Below are 18,996 nucleotides of genomic sequence, written 5' to 3' on the forward strand. Positions count from 1 at the left end.
AATTTTTACCGCATTCCAAGAAAGTTCATATATATCATGTAAGTTTTTGGCTTTTTTTTGGGGGGTGGTGCTAGGTGTTGGGCGAGTATATACACACACACATATAATGGTTAAAGTAAATTGGATTTCGCTTTATGCAAATTTATGCGCACAGATTGAGTGACATTAATGGATGATGAAGTCGCCAGCCATGACTGAATCGCACCGCGAAAGTCGAAAGGTTCGAATGGAGGGGCATTCTTTGTTCAAAGGGCCTTGGTAACGAAACATACTCCCCCGAAACGTGCTTTCGCTATGACCAAAAAACCTGAACAACTCAAAACCACCCACTACCCTTCTTAAATATAGAATTTCTTCACAATTGCGGAATGAAAAAAATCTGCAAGTCCTGCAATTCAAAGAGCGGCTATTAAATGCCTTGGAATCAAAAGTTCAGTTGGCCCGAAAAAGGTAAGAATTCTAAGTACCTAAGCAATTGTTTTTTAAATATCTTTTAAAGATTTTAATTAAGTTATTTCATTAGATTTATTGTGTATTCTTTAAATTGGTTTATATATAAAAAACAATTTTGCCATGGCCAGAAACCAAACAGATGGTCTAAAAATGGTTAGAAAAAATATTGTATTAGTGATTTGTAGTTCCTAAAATACATAGATTTTAAAATCTTTTTAATAAACTTAATTTTTTAGATTTATTAACGTTAAATACTGCTGATCAATGTCGGCATTTTCGGATCAAGAATACATATTTTAAGAGCACATTAGGTTTGCAAATTGCTGAACAAAGTGAAAATACCCTCTACCAGTGCCTAAAATAAACATATTCAACAAATTGCAATCAAAAGCTGGGGCCAGGGACAAAGTGAATGGAAGAATGTTCGGCTTAATTAGGAATGAACAACGCAAAAAAAAGAAACTGAAATGAATTGTGGGAGGGGGGCTTGTGGAGAGAAGAGCTTGCTCATTAAGCTGTTGTTGCTTTATGGCCATTTAAAACATTTATGGCCAAGAGCGTTTGAATGACAGGTGCGATGGCTGCGGACGACCTTGCTCATTATGTGCCCCCCTCGAAAATCCACCCACCAGTTTTAATTGTGTGTTTACAGGAGCAACGGAACAGCAAGAACAACAAGGACATTGTGATCCTGATTGCCACTTTCCAAATGAAATTCTCACAAGTTAATTTTTAATACCCGCATGTTTTTTTTTGCTTTTCTTTAATTTATTCATTTACTCATAGTTTAGTTTTTTATTGCCTGCGGAGAATGGTTGTTTTTTGTGACAAAATTAATTTAGTGCCGTCCACTTTTTAATGTTTTTTTCTTGCCCGTTTTAATTATGCTGTTTGTTTGGACTTCGTATTCAGGGTAGTTTTTAAATGAAATTAAAAAAATATGCCTTGCTAACATAAAACATTTACCAGGCCTTAAAAGTGTCCACACCACAATAAAGTCCATTCAGTTATGAAAAATGCTGGCAAATTTATGATTCAGCCGGGGACTCAACTGAATTGCCCTTAACTTAATTGGGAGTTTTGCCATGCCCCAAGCTAATCGAATTGGTTTATTTTAATTTGTGTTTTTATTTCTTTTTGTTTTCTCTTTTTTTCCCCTTGATTTTTCTTAGAAAAGGCGTCACGTTTCCATTCAGCATAGTAAATTCAATTTACGCTCATTACAAATGGCGACACACAGGTCAGACTGCCACGCCCCCTCACTGGGTTCGCGCCCACCTTTTTGGCCTGGCCAAAGGAATGCCTATAAAAAGCACAAAGCCAAAGCGCTTCAAATTGGACCCAAGAAATGTAAAAAAAAAAAACAAATCAAAGAAACCATAAAAAAGGGAAACCGAATCGGTAAATACTTTTACAAATAAGGATTATTTAATATATTATTTTTTATAAAATTAATTCCTAAGTTAAATTATCCAAAAATGGCGTGTTCGCAAATAAAATGTAAATCGTAAACGTAAGTATCCTATATGCAAATAAAGTGTTGGTCAATAAAAGCTTTAATGACTTATTAAGTTTTAAAAAACCTGAATGTGTTTTAATTGATCAACAACCGACTATCTATGCATTTTTGATTTAACATAGTTTATAATTATCTTTTAATAACTAAACCTATCCATTATTCATTTATTAAAGAGACTTCTATTTTCTTGAGAGCTCAAATGATTTAAGAACTATAATTAAGGTACGCAAAGATCCAAGTAATAGAAAAGAAGCTTACCGGAATTTGGAAAGGGTATTAATGTGAAAAGAAATAGGTAATACATTTCGAATAAAGACCAAATCAAAAGCAATGAAAGGGAGTCTTGGGTCGCAAGTGGACGGACCCTTTCGGTCGTTGTGGGGGGTATATAAAATGTAATATAATTACCTCCATTTGGGAGCCCTTCTTGCCCATGGAGCCGCCGCCACCGCCCGCGTGGCCGCCGCTCTGTGCGGCATTCATGGTGGCTTCTGTTCCTGGCTGGCCGCAGATGTATCTCTATCTGTATCTGGATCTACGGCGGCTAGTATCTGCGGTCGCCTCCTATAAATATTGGCACGGAAAGTGTATCTACGTTTGGCTGGCCGCCTTAATTATTATTGTCGGGCGATAAATCCTTCGGACCGTCGGGCTCCTCTTCGACTTTTGCAATTGAAATTAATGTGTAATTCGAGTTCGTTTTGCACTCTGTATTAAAGTTCGTTAAAAGATTTATTGCATTATTTGAGTTTGGTTTATTTAATTCGGTCGCTTTTGCCGCTGGCTATCTGCTCGTCCTGCACTTTGGCACGCACCGAATTTTGTTTTTTTTTTGTAATTCCCAACCTACTTTTTTTTACACAGCGAGTAAATTTCGTTTTATTATTATTTACATTTGAAAAATAGCTTGTTTAAATATATATTTTATTAATACGTATTATCTAAGGTGTTTTCTAATTTCTATATATTTATAAAGATATTTTGTTGAGCCTAAAGTCATTTTTATAAGTGAATATTTGTATATCTTTTTTTTTTTTTTCAAAAATGCTTAAGAAGTTCTGTGACTTTTTAAAGTCCCCCGAAAAGTACTATGGTACTAGAGAAATCTAGTCAGTATTTGCTGCATATTATTGACGTATTTTATGGCTGATACTACTGAAAATTCAACTGCTTTCTCCCTGTGTAGCTGCAATTTGGGAAAATTTCACCAGCAGCTCCCTCATGCTAATGATACACAACTAACTGGGGATCGGGCGACTTTTGGGTTGCTGTTCGCTGCTGGGTGCTGCGAATGAGATACTTGAGCACGTCGTCCGCCTTTTATACAATGTCTATGCTTGGCGGACAAGGGAAAACGGAAACTCAAGCTGAAGTTGAAACTTAAATAAGCCAGCAAAACGAAAGCAGAAACAAAAACAACAACAACAATAACAACAACAACAATAAGGACAGTTGTGTGCGGTTAATGTAACTATATACGGGCACTTGACGTCCTTGCCAACATATCGCATGACTTGTCATCCAGTGGATAGGTTGAGCGATACGAGATGGGAATAATTGGATCTAAAAACCAAGCGGGGGATGGTGTACTTTAAAACCCAGAATCCGCACTGTGTCAATTGGAAAAAGTGCTGGAAAAATAATTGCTTCTTCCAATGTGGTTTTTTCATTGCCTAGTCATTTACTTTACTTAATAAATCAATAGCTCTGCATACCATTCAACACTTGCACAGTATTTTTATTTAATTTTTGTTTTTGTGGAAACTTGGTGAAATTCGGTACAGGCAACTAACTCAGTGATTATTATGGAAAGTTAGTGGAAGTTTTGCTTGGTTAGACGCGGAAAGTTTCAGAGATAATTCAATAAGGGATTCGCATGCATTTGCTTTAATTTTATTCCGTTTCAAAACTTTTCATGGTATTTTCTTTTTTTTTAAGTTTTCCATTTGTGTGTTAATGCCACAAGATGACAGGAAATTTTAATAAACTTTGTCGTGTGTGTCGGGCATAGAAATGTGTGTTCAAAAGATTCTTTTGGATAGAAGGAGCGGAGTAATAGAAAAAAAAGGGGAAGACCACACCAGAGACCGGGCCAAAAGTGAAAGATGATGAAGGCAATTTATTCGAACCGAACCCTTAAGGCTTTGATGGGGATGGGATTGGAATTGGGATTGGGATTGGGAATGGGAATGGGAATGGGAGTGTGGGAAGGCCAGACAATGCTCACATATGTAAGAACTTGCCAAGGGCCTAATTGCTGTTGTTTGTCTGAGCCCTGACTTCGCCTGCTTGGCCTATTAATTTGCCTAAAAGTTGGCCCACTGGGATGAAATTAGAGATAGACGGAATCGCTTTGTTTTTATGCATTTGCTACGTGATTTAATTAGTTGACGCTGTTTGGCAAATTACCCGACGCCCGACTTTTGGCTAATTACCAGGGCATTATTAACATATTGCCATTGGCATTGCTATTTCTATTCCCATTGCTACGGCCATTGTCAAGGGGGAAAAGGACTTGGATGGATTATAACGATAACGATAAGCAGCAGGCCATTGTGTCTCTTTCCGGCTTCTATTTACCATGCAAATATTGGCCAAAGACAAAGTAACAGATTTCAAAGCCAGACAATGCCAATTCCCAAATAAATAAGGTGAGGCCAGGCATTAGGCATCAGGCAACAGGAATCAGCATTCAACGCTCGCCATTTGTTTCGTGGGAGCAGGCAAAGGACACAAAAGGACCAAGGACGATGGCTTTTTACGGGCTCTTGGGGCAATCAGCACGCAGCCAAACGAGAGGGAAATCAAAGATTTGCCAATCGAAATTCCTGAGCAATTTGTGTCGACTTTTTATTTCAGCAATCTGTGCACGGATGGCAACAGGCTGAAAACAGTGGCTGGTCTAAGTCCCACAAATCCTCACAAAAGCGGCAAAAGCAACCACACGGCGTATACTTGATTTCCAACTTGGCAATCCTTTTTGCACTGTCATTAATATTTTATTTTAATTTGCATTTAACCATTCTACTTTTTAATTATAGTAAATGATTTCGATTTATAAGGCATCATTTACAGCTCATAACAATCATGTCAAAGGCAATACAATAAATAATTGATATCAAATTTATATGTGATTATAAAATATCTATATATATCTAATCAACTTTAATTTTAAACATTTAGCAAATACTTGAATTTAATTCTTCTGTTGAAATGATTACGAAATTTATTACATATTAGTCTTGGATTTTCTACTTATATTTATTAATTTAATCATGAATAAACAAAATTTTGGTTCAAGTCATTTGATTACTGGCAAAGTTTAACAAGGTCTATTAAATCAGTTCATTAAAAATAAACTCTCTTTCCACTTCAAGCTGTTTCTTTTCAATTCACTCCCCTCGCTTTCTTGTTATGGCTTTTTTTATTCGTTTCTTATTGGATTACTTTACGGCTTTGGTTGGCCAATTGTCAATTAAGCAATTTGCGCATTTTTATTTCACACTCACAGAACTTTCGCCTTTACTTGTTTATAGCACCGAAAAAAAAATATATAAAAATACTCAGATGGCCGCGACTGATGAAAGTAATTAAAATTGCATTTTCCAGTGGTTTTCGAAGTTTTCTATTTATTTTTCTTTTTTTTCCGAAAGGCAATGGGCGCGTTCAAGGGAGAATTTCAAACAGGCAACGACGATCGCCGACGAGAAGCGCCAGGATTTAAAAGGAGCAACGAGGACGAGCGACGCGATTTGCGCTCGCGCCTTTTCCGTGCGACTTCGGCGGTGCGACTTCAGCAGCTGGCGTTTTGGGTAGAACTGAGCGAAGACGATGCGGAAAATCGGGAAAATGGCACACGCACATGCCGCCAGTTTCCATTCGACATTTTCCGAATTATCGCAGCAGCCACACGCTGGCGAGCTTTCAAAACATCCGCATCAAAGCTGCCGCCAGTGTGTGGCACCCAAGCTTTTCTCAGTCACGTGGAAAACCATAAGGCAGCGGCAAAAAAAATGCGGAAAGCGGCGAGCAAAACAAAATTGCCGAAAGCAAAATAAAAGCGAAATTAAAGACATTGGGTTATCATAAAAATGTTAGGAAAATTACCAACATTTTCCTAACATTTTTGAGAAATACGAAAGAATCGGTATCTCAGAGTTTTATTTTTAAAAGAGTAAAACTATATGCACATCTACCCATGAAACTTTAAAAAATCACCCAAATTGGAAAACAAATATAAAAACAAAATGATCACAAAGTGTATAACAATCAACCAAATGGGAAACAAAACAAACTGAATTCCCAGCAATCATTTCATATCGATTATCAAAGGTTTCTGGTATTAATCCCAGATAAATAGTATAAAAAATATGTGAATTTACATTTAATTTTTTTTTACATTATTTTATTGTAAAATTTAATTTATAATCCACTTTAATATAAAATGTATACGTATACAATAACAACGAAAACTTCCGTTAAAGAGTACGACGACAGAACGTGTCTAATGAGGTCGGCTTATCGTGACCCTACTTTTAAAGTTTTTGCCCTCCTGCATTTCTTTTTAAAGTTTCGACCGCGTCAAGTCAGCGAATGCGATGAATGAAGGATGCAGACGATGGACATTTAAAAAAAAAAAGCATTTTGAAAACTTTGTTGAGTACAAAACGTCACACTTTTGGTGTGCCTTCAGAACTCCCTTTATTTAAGAAATTTATTTTTATTGAAAAACAATGGCTTGCACGAGAAGTAACATAACATTTTTTTTTGATTTCATCTATTCCCTGTAGTTATATAATTATTTAGTTAACTGAAACTTTTATTGTTATATTTAAATCTACACAAACCTTTTTTTTACAAAATTTGGGACTATTCGGACTCATACTGAAGAGTTTGTTCTAAAATATGTTCCGTTAAATAATGCTTTTACTAATCTAAACTGTTAGTGATGCAATTTGTTTGTAAATTTGATTTTGTAAGCTGCAATCATTGGGTTAATTAATTACACCGTTTAGGTTTCTTATACCTTGGTGGAATAATAAAGTCGATTACCACCCATTTCCCCATCGCATACGTGTCCCTATTTGTGTGTGTTTTTTGGGACCGTGTCAGAGGAATGAATAATGTGCACCTGGGCGAAAGAAGGGCGTGCTTGGAAGATGGGATCTGAGCCGAGGGCTAACCAAAGCCGTTGATCAACCGCCGCTGTTTGTTTGTTTGTTTGGCTTGACTTCGCGTCCATTTAGCATATTTCATGGTCCTGCGTTCTGCTTTCTGCGTTTTGCACCATGAAAAATCCTTTATGGCAAGTGAATGGAATAAGCAAGCAGCCGAGGCCAGTTGAATGAAAGTCATTGCCTACATAAACAAAAAATACGAAATGCTTTCCGCTCGCTTGGCTTTGCCAAGTTTTTCTTTTCAACTAATGTCTAATAAGCAATTTCCCCCTTTGTTTTTTGCTGTCAATTGAAAGATTTTTTACAAATGATGCTGGCCACGTTTTTTTTTGGGCGAAGTAACTGGTATCTGGGTAAAAAGCAAATACACAGTCACGTGAAAAGTGAAAACTCAGCAACAGGCCCCTGGCCAAAAGTCGAAAAAGTCTAGGGGGTCATAAATTTTGTTTTGCCCAACAGCTTTTCAATGCCATTTTTCGAATGCAGTGAAAAACCACACGCACAACGCTGTGCAACGCTGCGTATGCTTAACACTCCAAAGCGAAATGATTTATGTGCTGCACAAGAAACACAAAAAAAGGAACTAGGGAGCATGAAAGAGAAAGTCGGAAATGGAAAATAGGAGCGGTAAACTTGGTGTTTTGAATATTTTTAGCTTTTCTTGAGGAACTTAAGCTCCTTAAAGCTTCTCCGGTTCTTTAAGTGGATTATAGCTTTTCGGCCCGAATTTGATTTAATTGAAAAGACTTTTAAGCTTTAAGCAATGCAACTTTTGTAAACTTAAAGCTCGCTTTTAAGGATATCAGCTTTTAGACTTCAACTGCAGCTTTTATTAAAAAATAGTCGGCAAGTATAGCCGTTGAATTAAAATTTTAAAAAAATTGAGGAATTATTATTCTATTGTGGATTTTTGGCTATTTATTTGTTCATTTGTTTTTCCAACAAACCCCTGCGAAACTATGGTCAACAGTTAGAACGTTATGACTCTTTAAACATGTTATTTATGTTGCCAAAAGCGTCTGAAAAACTCTGACAAAGTAACAACAAAAAAACTTGTTTGACAAACTTTTTTATTCCACAAACCCAAGTTTGAACAATTTGTTTTTAGAACACAAACCTGAAAAGTAAAAACCCTGGGAAGTAATGGAAGTAATAATGTTGAAATGCCCTTCATCGTTGAGTTTTCAATTAATTATCCTTACGAGCTTATTTAACTTAAATCCAAATAAATACATCAATAATTTAAAAAAAGTTCTTTTGAATGAATGTCATGAAAACGCGATGTCTTGCTTTTTATTACCCATTTTCTAACAGTATAAACTTTTGATTAATTTTGTAGTTCCGAACGCCTGAAACAAATCATCAGATGTTGATTCCCCCACTTTTCACTGCTAATTGCCCTCGCAAGTATGAGGGTTGGCCATTTCAAATTAAAGTTTTAATGTCACTGAACTATAGCTCCCCACTGGTGTGCGTTTCCGTGGTCGTGTTGTCGTTTCAGGAAAAAGCATCAACTCCCCAACGACGACTGCCACCAACTGCAGCAGTTTAATTGCAAATTGCAGGGAACTCGTCAAGTTGGGCAATTACAAAATGAAGGGGCGGGCGAGCGGACTTAAATCAAATTTCTGGCGGGAAGAATGGGTAAAGCTTACACACAGAGAATTATCTGCCCTAAAAAAGGCAATATATGTACAGAAATCTCAAAGCTATAATAAGCAAATATCTTTCCATATTGTTTAAATAGGTAAAATAAAGAAATAATAATAACAATAATAATACTTAAAGTAATACTTAAAATGCAGTCTTAAAATATATAGTTAAAAAAATGAAATTATATTTTAAATATCTAAAAGTTAGCGAACATAGTTTATGATATTTTATTCAATACAATACAAAATATTTCAAACGACAAGGATGAGGAGATACAAATCTGTACCTTTTTTGTAAGCCATATTTTCTAAAACTAACACATGAACTTAACCGCAAATATTTTCTTCAGTGCATGTATGTTTTTATCATTCTGCTCGGGCATAAAAACATTTTGGGGGTGCAGCTTGTTGCACTCTCACTGGGTGGTGTATTTTCCATGAGCAGCCCCCTCCACACAGGGTATCCCATAACTATCCCCACTTTTACCACCACCTGCAGCTGCACCATCATCGTCTTCATCATCGGGCACTTGTCTGCCGCTCTTGTGTCGCGTTTCTATCTCAATCTCTATTTCTATTTCTGTTTCTATTTCCATCCGCGCCGGCATCCTTTCCATCCTTTCCATCCTTTGGCAGCTTCCGCAACGCTGACGCACAACGGAGTGTTATTATGCACTGCTATCGATTGCTAAGAATTTGTCATTGCTTGAGGTTTTGCTTTTATATTTTTCACAAAACAGACTTTTGTCTCACGACATTCATATATTTTTCTATAAATATTTTAAAATTATAGACTTAGTTGCGTATTTTGTTCAGTGCATTACAGGTGGTTTTGCTTTTATATTTTTCACAAACAGATATATTTTTCATTTAATATTTTAAAATTAAAGCTGCGTATTTTCTTCAGTGCATTACAAGGTGGTTCCAGGGGACTGGTAAGCGTCTTACTTTCCGCTTGCGTAGGTGTTTCGCTCGTGGCTATCTTCTGGCCTTAGTTTGCCATTTTTCTTTATCTTTTGTGAGCGCTGATGAATTCGTTAGAGGCAACCCACGACACCACCACCCCCCGGCAGCCACCCATGGTTGCACCTTTGGGGCAATCGTGCTCAGGTTGTAAACAACAGTCGGGGATAAAACGAATGGCAACAAAAACCGCAGCAAGTGAACATTTCAGAGTCGCATCCCTGACGTCAAAAGCAGCAGCCGGAAAGTGTGGGCCAATCAGGGAAAACTGAAGAAAATCATCAGGAGTTCAAGCCACCACAAGCCGCAGAATTGCAAACTGGTGACATTCCGGAAGGGAAGCCACAAGAGCCCGTCGAATCCATGGCTTGCCATCGATTAACATGGCAGCCGTAACCGGAAGCATGTTTATGGCAACCACAAACAAACTATTAAAGTCCGAAGAAATTATGTTTAATGTGCAAATGACAGATTGGAGTTAGACACTCCTCATAAGCATTGAGCATTTTCAATTCACAATTCACATCCATATAGAACTGCCTTAAAAGTCTCCGATTTCAGAACTACACAACATGGCCACGATAATAAAAATGATCATTGTCTTCTGGCTGTTTGAACACTTCCATTTGGGACAAGTGTATCACATCGAGAGTTCTGGTGTGGGCGTGGGGCACCTCAGGCCCGGGTCGTTCAATCAGAAGAAACAAAGTAGTTGGGCCATGGTGGAGTTCCAGGAACATGGCCCGTCCCAGTGGCAGTCGCAATCGGGCATCTGTTCGGCCGAGAACGTTCACGATGTGAGATATGAAAAGAGCGGTGGCTCCAAGACTACCAAAAAAATTGTCAAGGATGAGAACGACGACGAGAGTGCCGATCCTGCGGCCATTGGCCAAAACGGAGGCAATCAGGATGGCAATAAAAAGGTCTTTGTGGGCAGAATCTCCTGTTTGCTTGGCGCTATCCAGAAGCACACCAATGCCATGACCGATAACTTAAAGATCCTGCAATCGCGCTTGTGCAAGGTCAAGGGCCAGGGCAAGGGTAAGGTCAAGGGCAAGATCAAGGGCAAGACCAATGGCAAGGGCACGGTCAAGTCCAAGGGCAAGGTCAAGGGTAAGGGCAACGGCAAGGGTAAGAGCAAGTCCCAGGAAAAGAGCAAGTCCAAGTCACCAGGCAGCACTTGCGGAAAAAGCACCATTAACCCCCTGCTCTCGGGACATCCCACGGCGAAGTGCTCACAGAAACCGAAGACCTTTGCGGACCAAAAGCAGTGTACTCTGGATGACACTGCCACCGAAAAGAGATTGAAGACATTGGGCTCCAACACCGTCCGTGGCGATCGACGTAAGCCCGTTTCCCCCCTATTGCGACTCATCCACGGTCCAGCCCTTCGACAAACGCACTTGAAGAGCCGCCAGGGCATCACTTTTTCGGCGGATAAAAGTCAGTGGCAGTACGAGGAGTACGATGCCAAATTGAGGAGTCTGATGGCCAATCGGGATGCCATCGACAGGAGCGTGGCGAAGCTGATGGGTCCACGGCAGAAGGGAAGCATATAACTTCTTAATTTTACTTTATAACGTTACTATACTCGAAAGGCGATCAAATAAAGATTTCGTAATAAAACGAAATCGTACAAAGCTGATCAAACAAGTAACTAGTTGAAGATCTGTTGAAAAGCAAGTGGTATAATAAAAAACTACATACGCTCTATACATTGTTTTCAAACTTTTAAGAAAAAAAAAACATATCCAAAAAACTCAAAAATAAGTAATCTTGGTAGTAAAGCCCATTCCTGTCAACTGATTAACTCGACCTTGTTCAATCAACTGTAATCATCGTTCTGTCAAGTTAAACAAAATGACTTCCATGTCTCTGCTGATAACTATTTACGTTTCCATGGTGATTGGCGGCATCTGCAATGTCGATGGAAGACACTGTTCCAATAGACGAGAGTTCTTCAATTACGACGATGAAAGAAGCGTCTTTGATGACAAGCCGGCTTTCAAGAATTTAGACGGGGACAAGTACTACGAGGATTTGCAATTCGGAATCCACTGGCAACCGCAATACGGCAATGATGAAGATCCCATGGATGAGCCACTGGACGCCGATGACTTGGATCCAATGGACCTGGACAATGGCTTCATCGGGAGGAAGAGACGTGCGAAATCGAGCCAACACCGGGTCCATGTAGGCCAAGAAAAACGAAAGAAATTGAGGCAAGCTAGACAGATCGATTTTGACGAGGAGGACGAACATCAGCATTAGGAAACCAATAGTACTTAAACTCCAATACACACAGTTCCCACAAAAATCTTGTATTGTTTCGACGACCTTTTTCATTTCTCTCGATAAATATTTTTATTGTTCACACAAATACACTTTAACACCGCACAATTTGTTTTAATAGTTATTGGGGTAGGTCCAGAATGAAAAGGAATAATTTTAATAGGAAAATTTCACTAGTAAAAATAAAGTCATATTCCAAATATTATACACTCAATTTAAAAAAATTTCCATCCATTACAGTTTAAGTAATTTTAAAAATGCGAGTATAATTTCTTTTTTATACTTTGTTTTACTATTTTCGGAATTGAATTATATTTAATTATTTTATTTAATTATTGCAATTAATATTTTATAAATAAAGGTATAACTTTAATCACAAATATTTAACAGGAGCTTAAGAATGTTCCAAAAAGAAGAAAATAAGTAGACAACTAACGAACGAGCTTATATATATTTCAATAAAAAAGTGAACAAATTTCTAAAATATTTATTAAAAAAAATATAAAACTATTTATTGCTAATTTTTTTTATTTTTTTTTCGAGCTTAAATTGTTTTTAACAGGGAATTTTCAGGAATTTTGCTTTAACTTAAAGACAAAATGTGTGTTCATATGCGGGGAAACATTCAATTTGTTGCTTAACTCTCTGCCACATCATCGAATCGAATCAACTTTGACTGATTTTCCTGTTGAGTCAGCTGGAAGTTTTCCCCTTTTTCCCGCCCGATTTTCCTCCCTGTTCTTTTGTGCCGCCGATTGTTGAATGTCGAACAAAATCGGAGTTGGGAAACTTTGGCGGAGGTGTCAGAGTCAGTCAATCATTCAGTGCACCCGGCTGCAGTCCCTTACTTCACCGATTTCTGGCTGAGTTCTGTCAAATTAGTGCAGCCTATTTCAGTTGTCACAACTTGCCCTATTCCTGCCACGCCCTTTTTATCGCCTCCGCCCACCAAGGGTGTCGGAGTGAGAATGCTGGGAAATTGTTTCAGCTTGTAAGTGATTTTTGAAACGAGGAAAGCGAAAAAGGTTTAATAGGCGCCTTAAACACCCTTTAAAATTAAACATTTTTAAATTATTTTTAATATGATTTAACATTTTGAGCGAACTCAAAAAAAGATTTTGAAATACAATATGTAGCAAAAGTTTAAAGAAAATAAATATTGTAAATTTTTAATGACAGAAATGAAAAGTATGTACGGACCTTTATAAAGAGTAATTTTCAACATTCAGCGAACTTGTCTCTCTGCTTGTGTGTGTGTGTGTGTGTGTGTCTTGCCTTGCGAATGTGTGCGTGGGCGTGTGGCATGTGTGAGAGGTTGTGGGATTTCTTATTTGCCAACCGCTTGTCGCTCGAGTTGCCTCAAAATGGCTCAAAGCAATTTTCAAATTGTTTTCACAATCACAACGAAATCGATTTGCAAATATACAAAGCCCCTCCGTACCGAAAATCCACAACAAGTGCCACGCCCTTTTCGGGCCAGCCTGAACATGTCCTGCAGTTGATGTTCTTCGTAGCTACAATTATGTCCGGAGCGTAGTTAAAATGTTTATGGCCTTCTACGCCAAAGATACGCAAGATTTGTTCCTCGGATTTTCGGCGATTTATTTCCGCTGATAAAGTGCGATTTGAAAAGCGATTTACACAAACAAATCTCTCCTTTGTCCGCCCAGCAACTGATTGGTTTTATGGCTATGTCAATTGTTTTGTCGCCTTTTCTTTCTTTGATTTCTTTTTCTGTTTTTCTGCACATTTTTATGAGAGGCTTTATGCCGTACGCTGCTTGCCTTTTTTTCGGGCGTTTTTCTTCTTCGGCGGCATGGGTATAATAACTTATCGAGGGCTCAACGCTTGGCTGGCTAAACATCTACAATTTTCCTGTCGGTTTTTATTAAATTTTGGCGCCCGCGACGTTTAATAAACGAGAAATAGCTGGCATAGCATCGCGCCACATGGCGTATACTTGATGTGTCAAGCGCGGGCAGAGAAGCGAGCGAATTGCGAGAACCGCAGCTTAAATGCCAGTTAAAAGAGGAACGCAGGAAGCTATGTGGGCCATGTCGTCCCAAACTGAATTATGAATGAACAGAAAGGTGGAAAAAAGCGCCAGCTGCAGCCTCAAAAACTAAGAGAAAAATTTAAAGAAAAATTTACATGTGTGCAAGTGTTATTTCTTAAGAAAATTGGTTTGCCAATTATTTACCGAATACTAAGGTATTCATGGTAGGCCAAAAATCTTGCAAACTTAAAAGTCTTATGGCAGATTATTCTTATAACTTAAAGAGAAAGAAATAATCTGTAATTTGTTCTGTATTTTCATCACTTATTTATTTTTTTTATTTTTTTTTATCTTTTATTAAGACTTTAACGCATTTTCTTTTAATATTTAATAACTATTAGTTACTTTTCAATTTCTACTACATCAAAAAATATTTATTTGTTATTGAGTATTTTTTTGTGACTTTTGTTAAACTACAAAAGCCATGAATTTTGTAAAAAAAAAATAAAATAAAATAAAATAAAATAAAGGCAGCATTTGATTTTGTTATCTACTAAATTTAAGAATTATCTGTATTTTTGAACAGTGCAGAATCAGAATCCTTGCCTGCCTTGCACTTTGCACTCGACTCGGCAAGGTCAAAAGGAGGAAGGGTGGTGGGTGGGTGCAGAGGCTTGGGTGGGTTACAAAATATGTGGGGGTGTGGATGCGGTGGTCCTCGTTTGCTCCTGCTCTGAACTTGAACTTTGTCAGACCAAAAACAGATGCTCGCTGTCTGCTAAGTCGGCTTTAATTATGGCAGACAACACTTTGCACGCTCCTTGCAGGGAAAACAGGGTGTTGGAAAATAGGGCGGGGGGTCACAAAAAAAAAAGAGGGAGGGGAGGCTAAAAAAAATATATATATAGGTCTTCATTTACCGCCGTGCAATTAGAGGCGAGGCTACAAATTCTTCACACGCGCCGCACATAAATTCGCTGGCCAAGAAAGAGACACACGCACAAACACACAGGACCAGTGAAAGAGACAGCGGCAGGAGGAGACCCCCGCTGGTGAAAGAGATGGAAACAGTGAGACAGAAAGAGAGAGAAAGAAAGCTGGCGACAAGAATTCCTCGCATTCTGAGCCATATTTTCCGCTATTTATTTAAGGCCAAAACTTTTCCCCTCTCTTGAACAACAAGTGAAATATGATGCCTACGCCTTCGCGCCTTACCTTTGGAAAAATAGAACCAACCCACCCCCAATTTGCCATATATATGCGGGCCGACATAATCATATTCATGACAATATAATGGCATCGTTAGATAGGCACAGAAAAGTCGCTCGCCTGGAAGTCCTAGGCAACCGCAGAAGTCGCTTTCATTTCATTTTTTTTTCGCCACTCTGCGCCAACGGCTGTCCATTAGCCAAGTCAGCGGGTCCGCCAAAAGTCGGTCTATGGGGGGCGGGGGATGGCATACCTTTACCCACAGAAGCAAATTCATAAATTCAGCAGGCACATTGAGCCTGTAAAGTTTTCCGGTGCTTCCGCACAGGTCTCTTAACAATTTTATTACCACCCCATTTTGGCGTACTTAATAATTGTAAACAATAACGACAGGAATGGAAAAGAATGGCTATTATTATGAATCAAATCGAGAAAGGAAGTTTGAAGTAGTACTTGATAATTTGATATGATACCATAAGAATAATTCACTTTCACGGTGAATCTAATAAAACAATTTCCTTGACGGTAAAAGCTTAATAAAAATCAACCTAAATATATATTCGGATTATTTGACTTTATTTAAAGTAGAGATTTTCAATGCCCACACTTTAATCATTTCCTTTGCCTACGATTTCTCCACACATCCCAAGCGCTTAAAATATTAATAATGAAAAATATTTCGTATACTTACCGAATGCTGCTAGATGAATTTTTTCATTATTTTTTTTTCAAACATTTTTTTTTTGTTATTTTGTGGGGGTATTTTTGGTTTTAAATTTTTTTTTGTGGTGACACATATACACATAAGTACATACATATATACATACATATATATATTTCGGGCGTGTGTGTGAGTGTTGTGGGTGTGTGTGCGTGTTTTCGAGGGGTTGGCGGGGGGGAGTAGAAGAGAAAAAGAAAAAAAATATATAAATTCTTTCATATATATATATATATATAAATATTTATCAAATGATTGCACATTTAACATGATGAGATTTATTCTTTATTTTCATTTTGTGGGAATTTCGGGAAACATGAGACAGGACTTTGCGTTAGTGTGCGTGTGCGTGTGTAGATGGCATGCAGGAAGCTAGAAAGAGGCAGACTATGGTCTGAAAAATACACTAAAACAACAAACAGCGAAGGGAAATTTCTAGGACTCACCTGGGGGTCAAAAGTCACCGGCAGAGAGGAAATCTAATAAAACGAAAAAGCTTTTGACAGGCAATCAGGGGTTGCCACTGGCAGCTGTTAAACGCCGACATCTATTGATTTTGACAATAAAATATGCGTTCTAAAAGCGAGATTTGCACCCTTTTGCTGTTTCAAAAAACCAACCAAAACAACATAGAAAGTTAACGTCGGCAAACCGATGTTTTTGTACCCTAACCAAAAGCTTAATTCTTCTTTTTTCAGATTTCATTTCTATAGATTTGGTCTGATTTAAATTTGTGATAATATCGTTTGGTTTACAGACAGATCAAGAGTATATATAGAGACTATATGTCTGCGTTACAAGCTTCTGGTCAAAAGTGCAATACCCGTCGAAAGCTTATACAAACAAAAAGGGGTGAAGAACCCGAAACTTTATTCGATTGTTTGGCCCTCTGTTTCTGTTTCTGTTTCAGTTTCATTTTCAGTTTCATTTTCATTTTCCGTCTCAGTTCGCCTGTTGCCAACCAAACCGAATGTCACGTTTCGTTTTTATTTCAATTTGCAATGCGAGCTGGGAGGGCCCCACAAATCTGATTTTGAACTCAATCAAGCGTGTCGGGCCTCAGCTAACAGTTACTGCTACGCCACGCCCCCTTGTACGCCCCCACCCTCCCGCACGTTGTGACCAGCGGAAAACCACAGTGTTGCAGGTTAGTTGCGAAGTAGTTGAACAAAGATGCAAGAAACATATAAATAATTTCTTTTTGAATATGCAATCAAACAAAAAAAGTAAACAAAATCAAGAAATAAATATAAATGAATTATTTGATAAACTTGATAATTAGTAAATAAATAATAATATGTAATAAATTTTGTAAAGAAAAATAAGCATTCTTTTTCGAAAAATAAGAATCAATTATTTGTTTTCAATTAAATAACAGAGTTCTTGTACATTTTTGACTCAACACTATACATTTTCAAATTTAAGTCGTGCGAAAGATATGTAAGCGGTTTTTCTATTTTATTTTTTAAAATGTGTGTTTTTAATTCAATAACTGAATACGCAGCATTTTAACTTATATTTAACAACAAATAACAGCCGTAATTGGCAATTTCGCTACACTGTGGCCGTGATTTAATGCATCGGCATGCGTTCATGTCCCTGACAATGGCTTTGACTGGACTCTCTGTCCACTGCCTGTGGACACAACGTGCAGTGCACTTGATTCGATTAACGCCGTCCGGTTGTGATACGATTCCCGATTCCATTTACAATTGGCAGCCCTTTGGGTGGCCCCAACAAATATGCATTCATCATCCAGCCAACTCAATCATTCATGTGCATCTCGTATATGTTGGATACTCAGCTCAGTGCGGTCACATTTTCGCTCCAAGGGCCATTGGTTAGTTTTGTGGGGCGACCTTGCCACCCACATTGCAAATCAATTTGGCAAATGGCACTGCACATATAATACATTCCATATAATCCATGGCCAATATTGTGAATCGGAAATCATTGCGCTTCGATTAAAACTGTTTGCTCATCTTGTAAACATTTCTATAACACGCTTTTTGCGGTGCACTGGTTACTGGCGATGGGATGGGGGAAAATGTGTGGCTGCCTGTCGATGCACAAGATTGCAGATTTTCGATTTCCTTCACCGACACACTCACACATTCAGGAAACCACATGAGCGCACAGGCGAAATCGTTTTCCTTTTAATATTTTCCCATTTGCTCGATTCACAAGAAATGTGTGGTCTGTCGTGGGAAGAGCTTAAAACACTCTTAAAATATACTAATAATTCCCATAAGTGTTTCGATTGGTTTTTGTATTTCGGTTTTAAATTGGCTTTCCTTATTGTTATTGTTTGAATTTATTATTAATATTAAATAAGCAACAGCTTAAAAATGCTGTTATTTACTCTATAACTTTTATTATGGGTTGCTGGCACAATTCAATTAAAGTAACTATTAAACATTATTAATACAAAACACCATTTTATAAAATGTTTATTTGATTGCCAGGCTTTAAGTATCAAGTAGATTCCATAGAATTTATGCAATTATTGTGCAAACTTGTATGAATAGCTGGCAAATCCTGGAAATTCCAAAGCTCCATGACAAAGTGAGTTCCCGATCAATGAAAGCCGCTTAGCAAAAGATGGGGAGAATGCAACTGCATCGTATTTTTTATCATCCTTCGTTGGAATCGAAAAACCCCCTCCTTTCCACGACACATGTTCTTTTTGGTCTTTTATGGCACATAATCAAATGGTTGGATTTGGCCGTTTAATGAGCTTGTACCACATCAACTGAGGCGAACACACACACACTAACTAAATGCATTATACGGAAGACATAAAAAATATCAAATTACCACTGAATGGCAAACTAAAAGAGTCGTGTCGACTGAGGGTTTTCTGAGCTGGGGGTGCTAATCCCCTTTCGCTATGCAGTTAAATTTATGTCCGCATTTTATTGGTTCTAAAAAATGAATGGAAAATGTCGGCGGGAAATGGGGAAAAGCAAAATATGCACATCAAATTGGGAGATGGGCAATGAGATATGAGCAAGAGT

At 37.9% G+C, this 18,996-nt stretch overlaps 3 protein-coding genes across 4 annotated transcripts in view; 2 read left to right on the forward strand and 1 right to left on the reverse strand.

Moving 5' to 3' along the window:
- LOC108149992 (inactive dipeptidyl peptidase 10) overlaps positions 1-18,996 on the reverse strand; it is a 111,238-nt gene that overhangs the window by 49,673 nt on the left and 42,569 nt on the right. The window lies entirely within an intron of this gene.
- Positions 10,283-11,334, forward strand: LOC108149994. Its single transcript, XM_017277926.2, has one exon. It carries the CDS (start codon positions 10,337-10,339, stop codon positions 11,321-11,323), a length of 987 nt encoding a protein of 328 aa, XP_017133415.1. The 5' UTR covers positions 10,283-10,336; the 3' UTR covers positions 11,324-11,334.
- On the forward strand, positions 11,622-12,177 carry LOC108149995. Its single transcript, XM_017277927.2, has one exon. It carries the CDS (start codon positions 11,625-11,627, stop codon positions 12,033-12,035), a length of 411 nt encoding a protein of 136 aa, XP_017133416.1. The 5' UTR covers positions 11,622-11,624; the 3' UTR covers positions 12,036-12,177.

This window comes from Drosophila elegans, unplaced genomic scaffold (genome assembly GCF_018152505.1).
Source record: "Drosophila elegans isolate 14027-0461.03 unplaced genomic scaffold, ASM1815250v1 contig_149, whole genome shotgun sequence".
NCBI lineage: Eukaryota > Metazoa > Arthropoda > Insecta > Diptera > Drosophilidae > Drosophila > Drosophila elegans.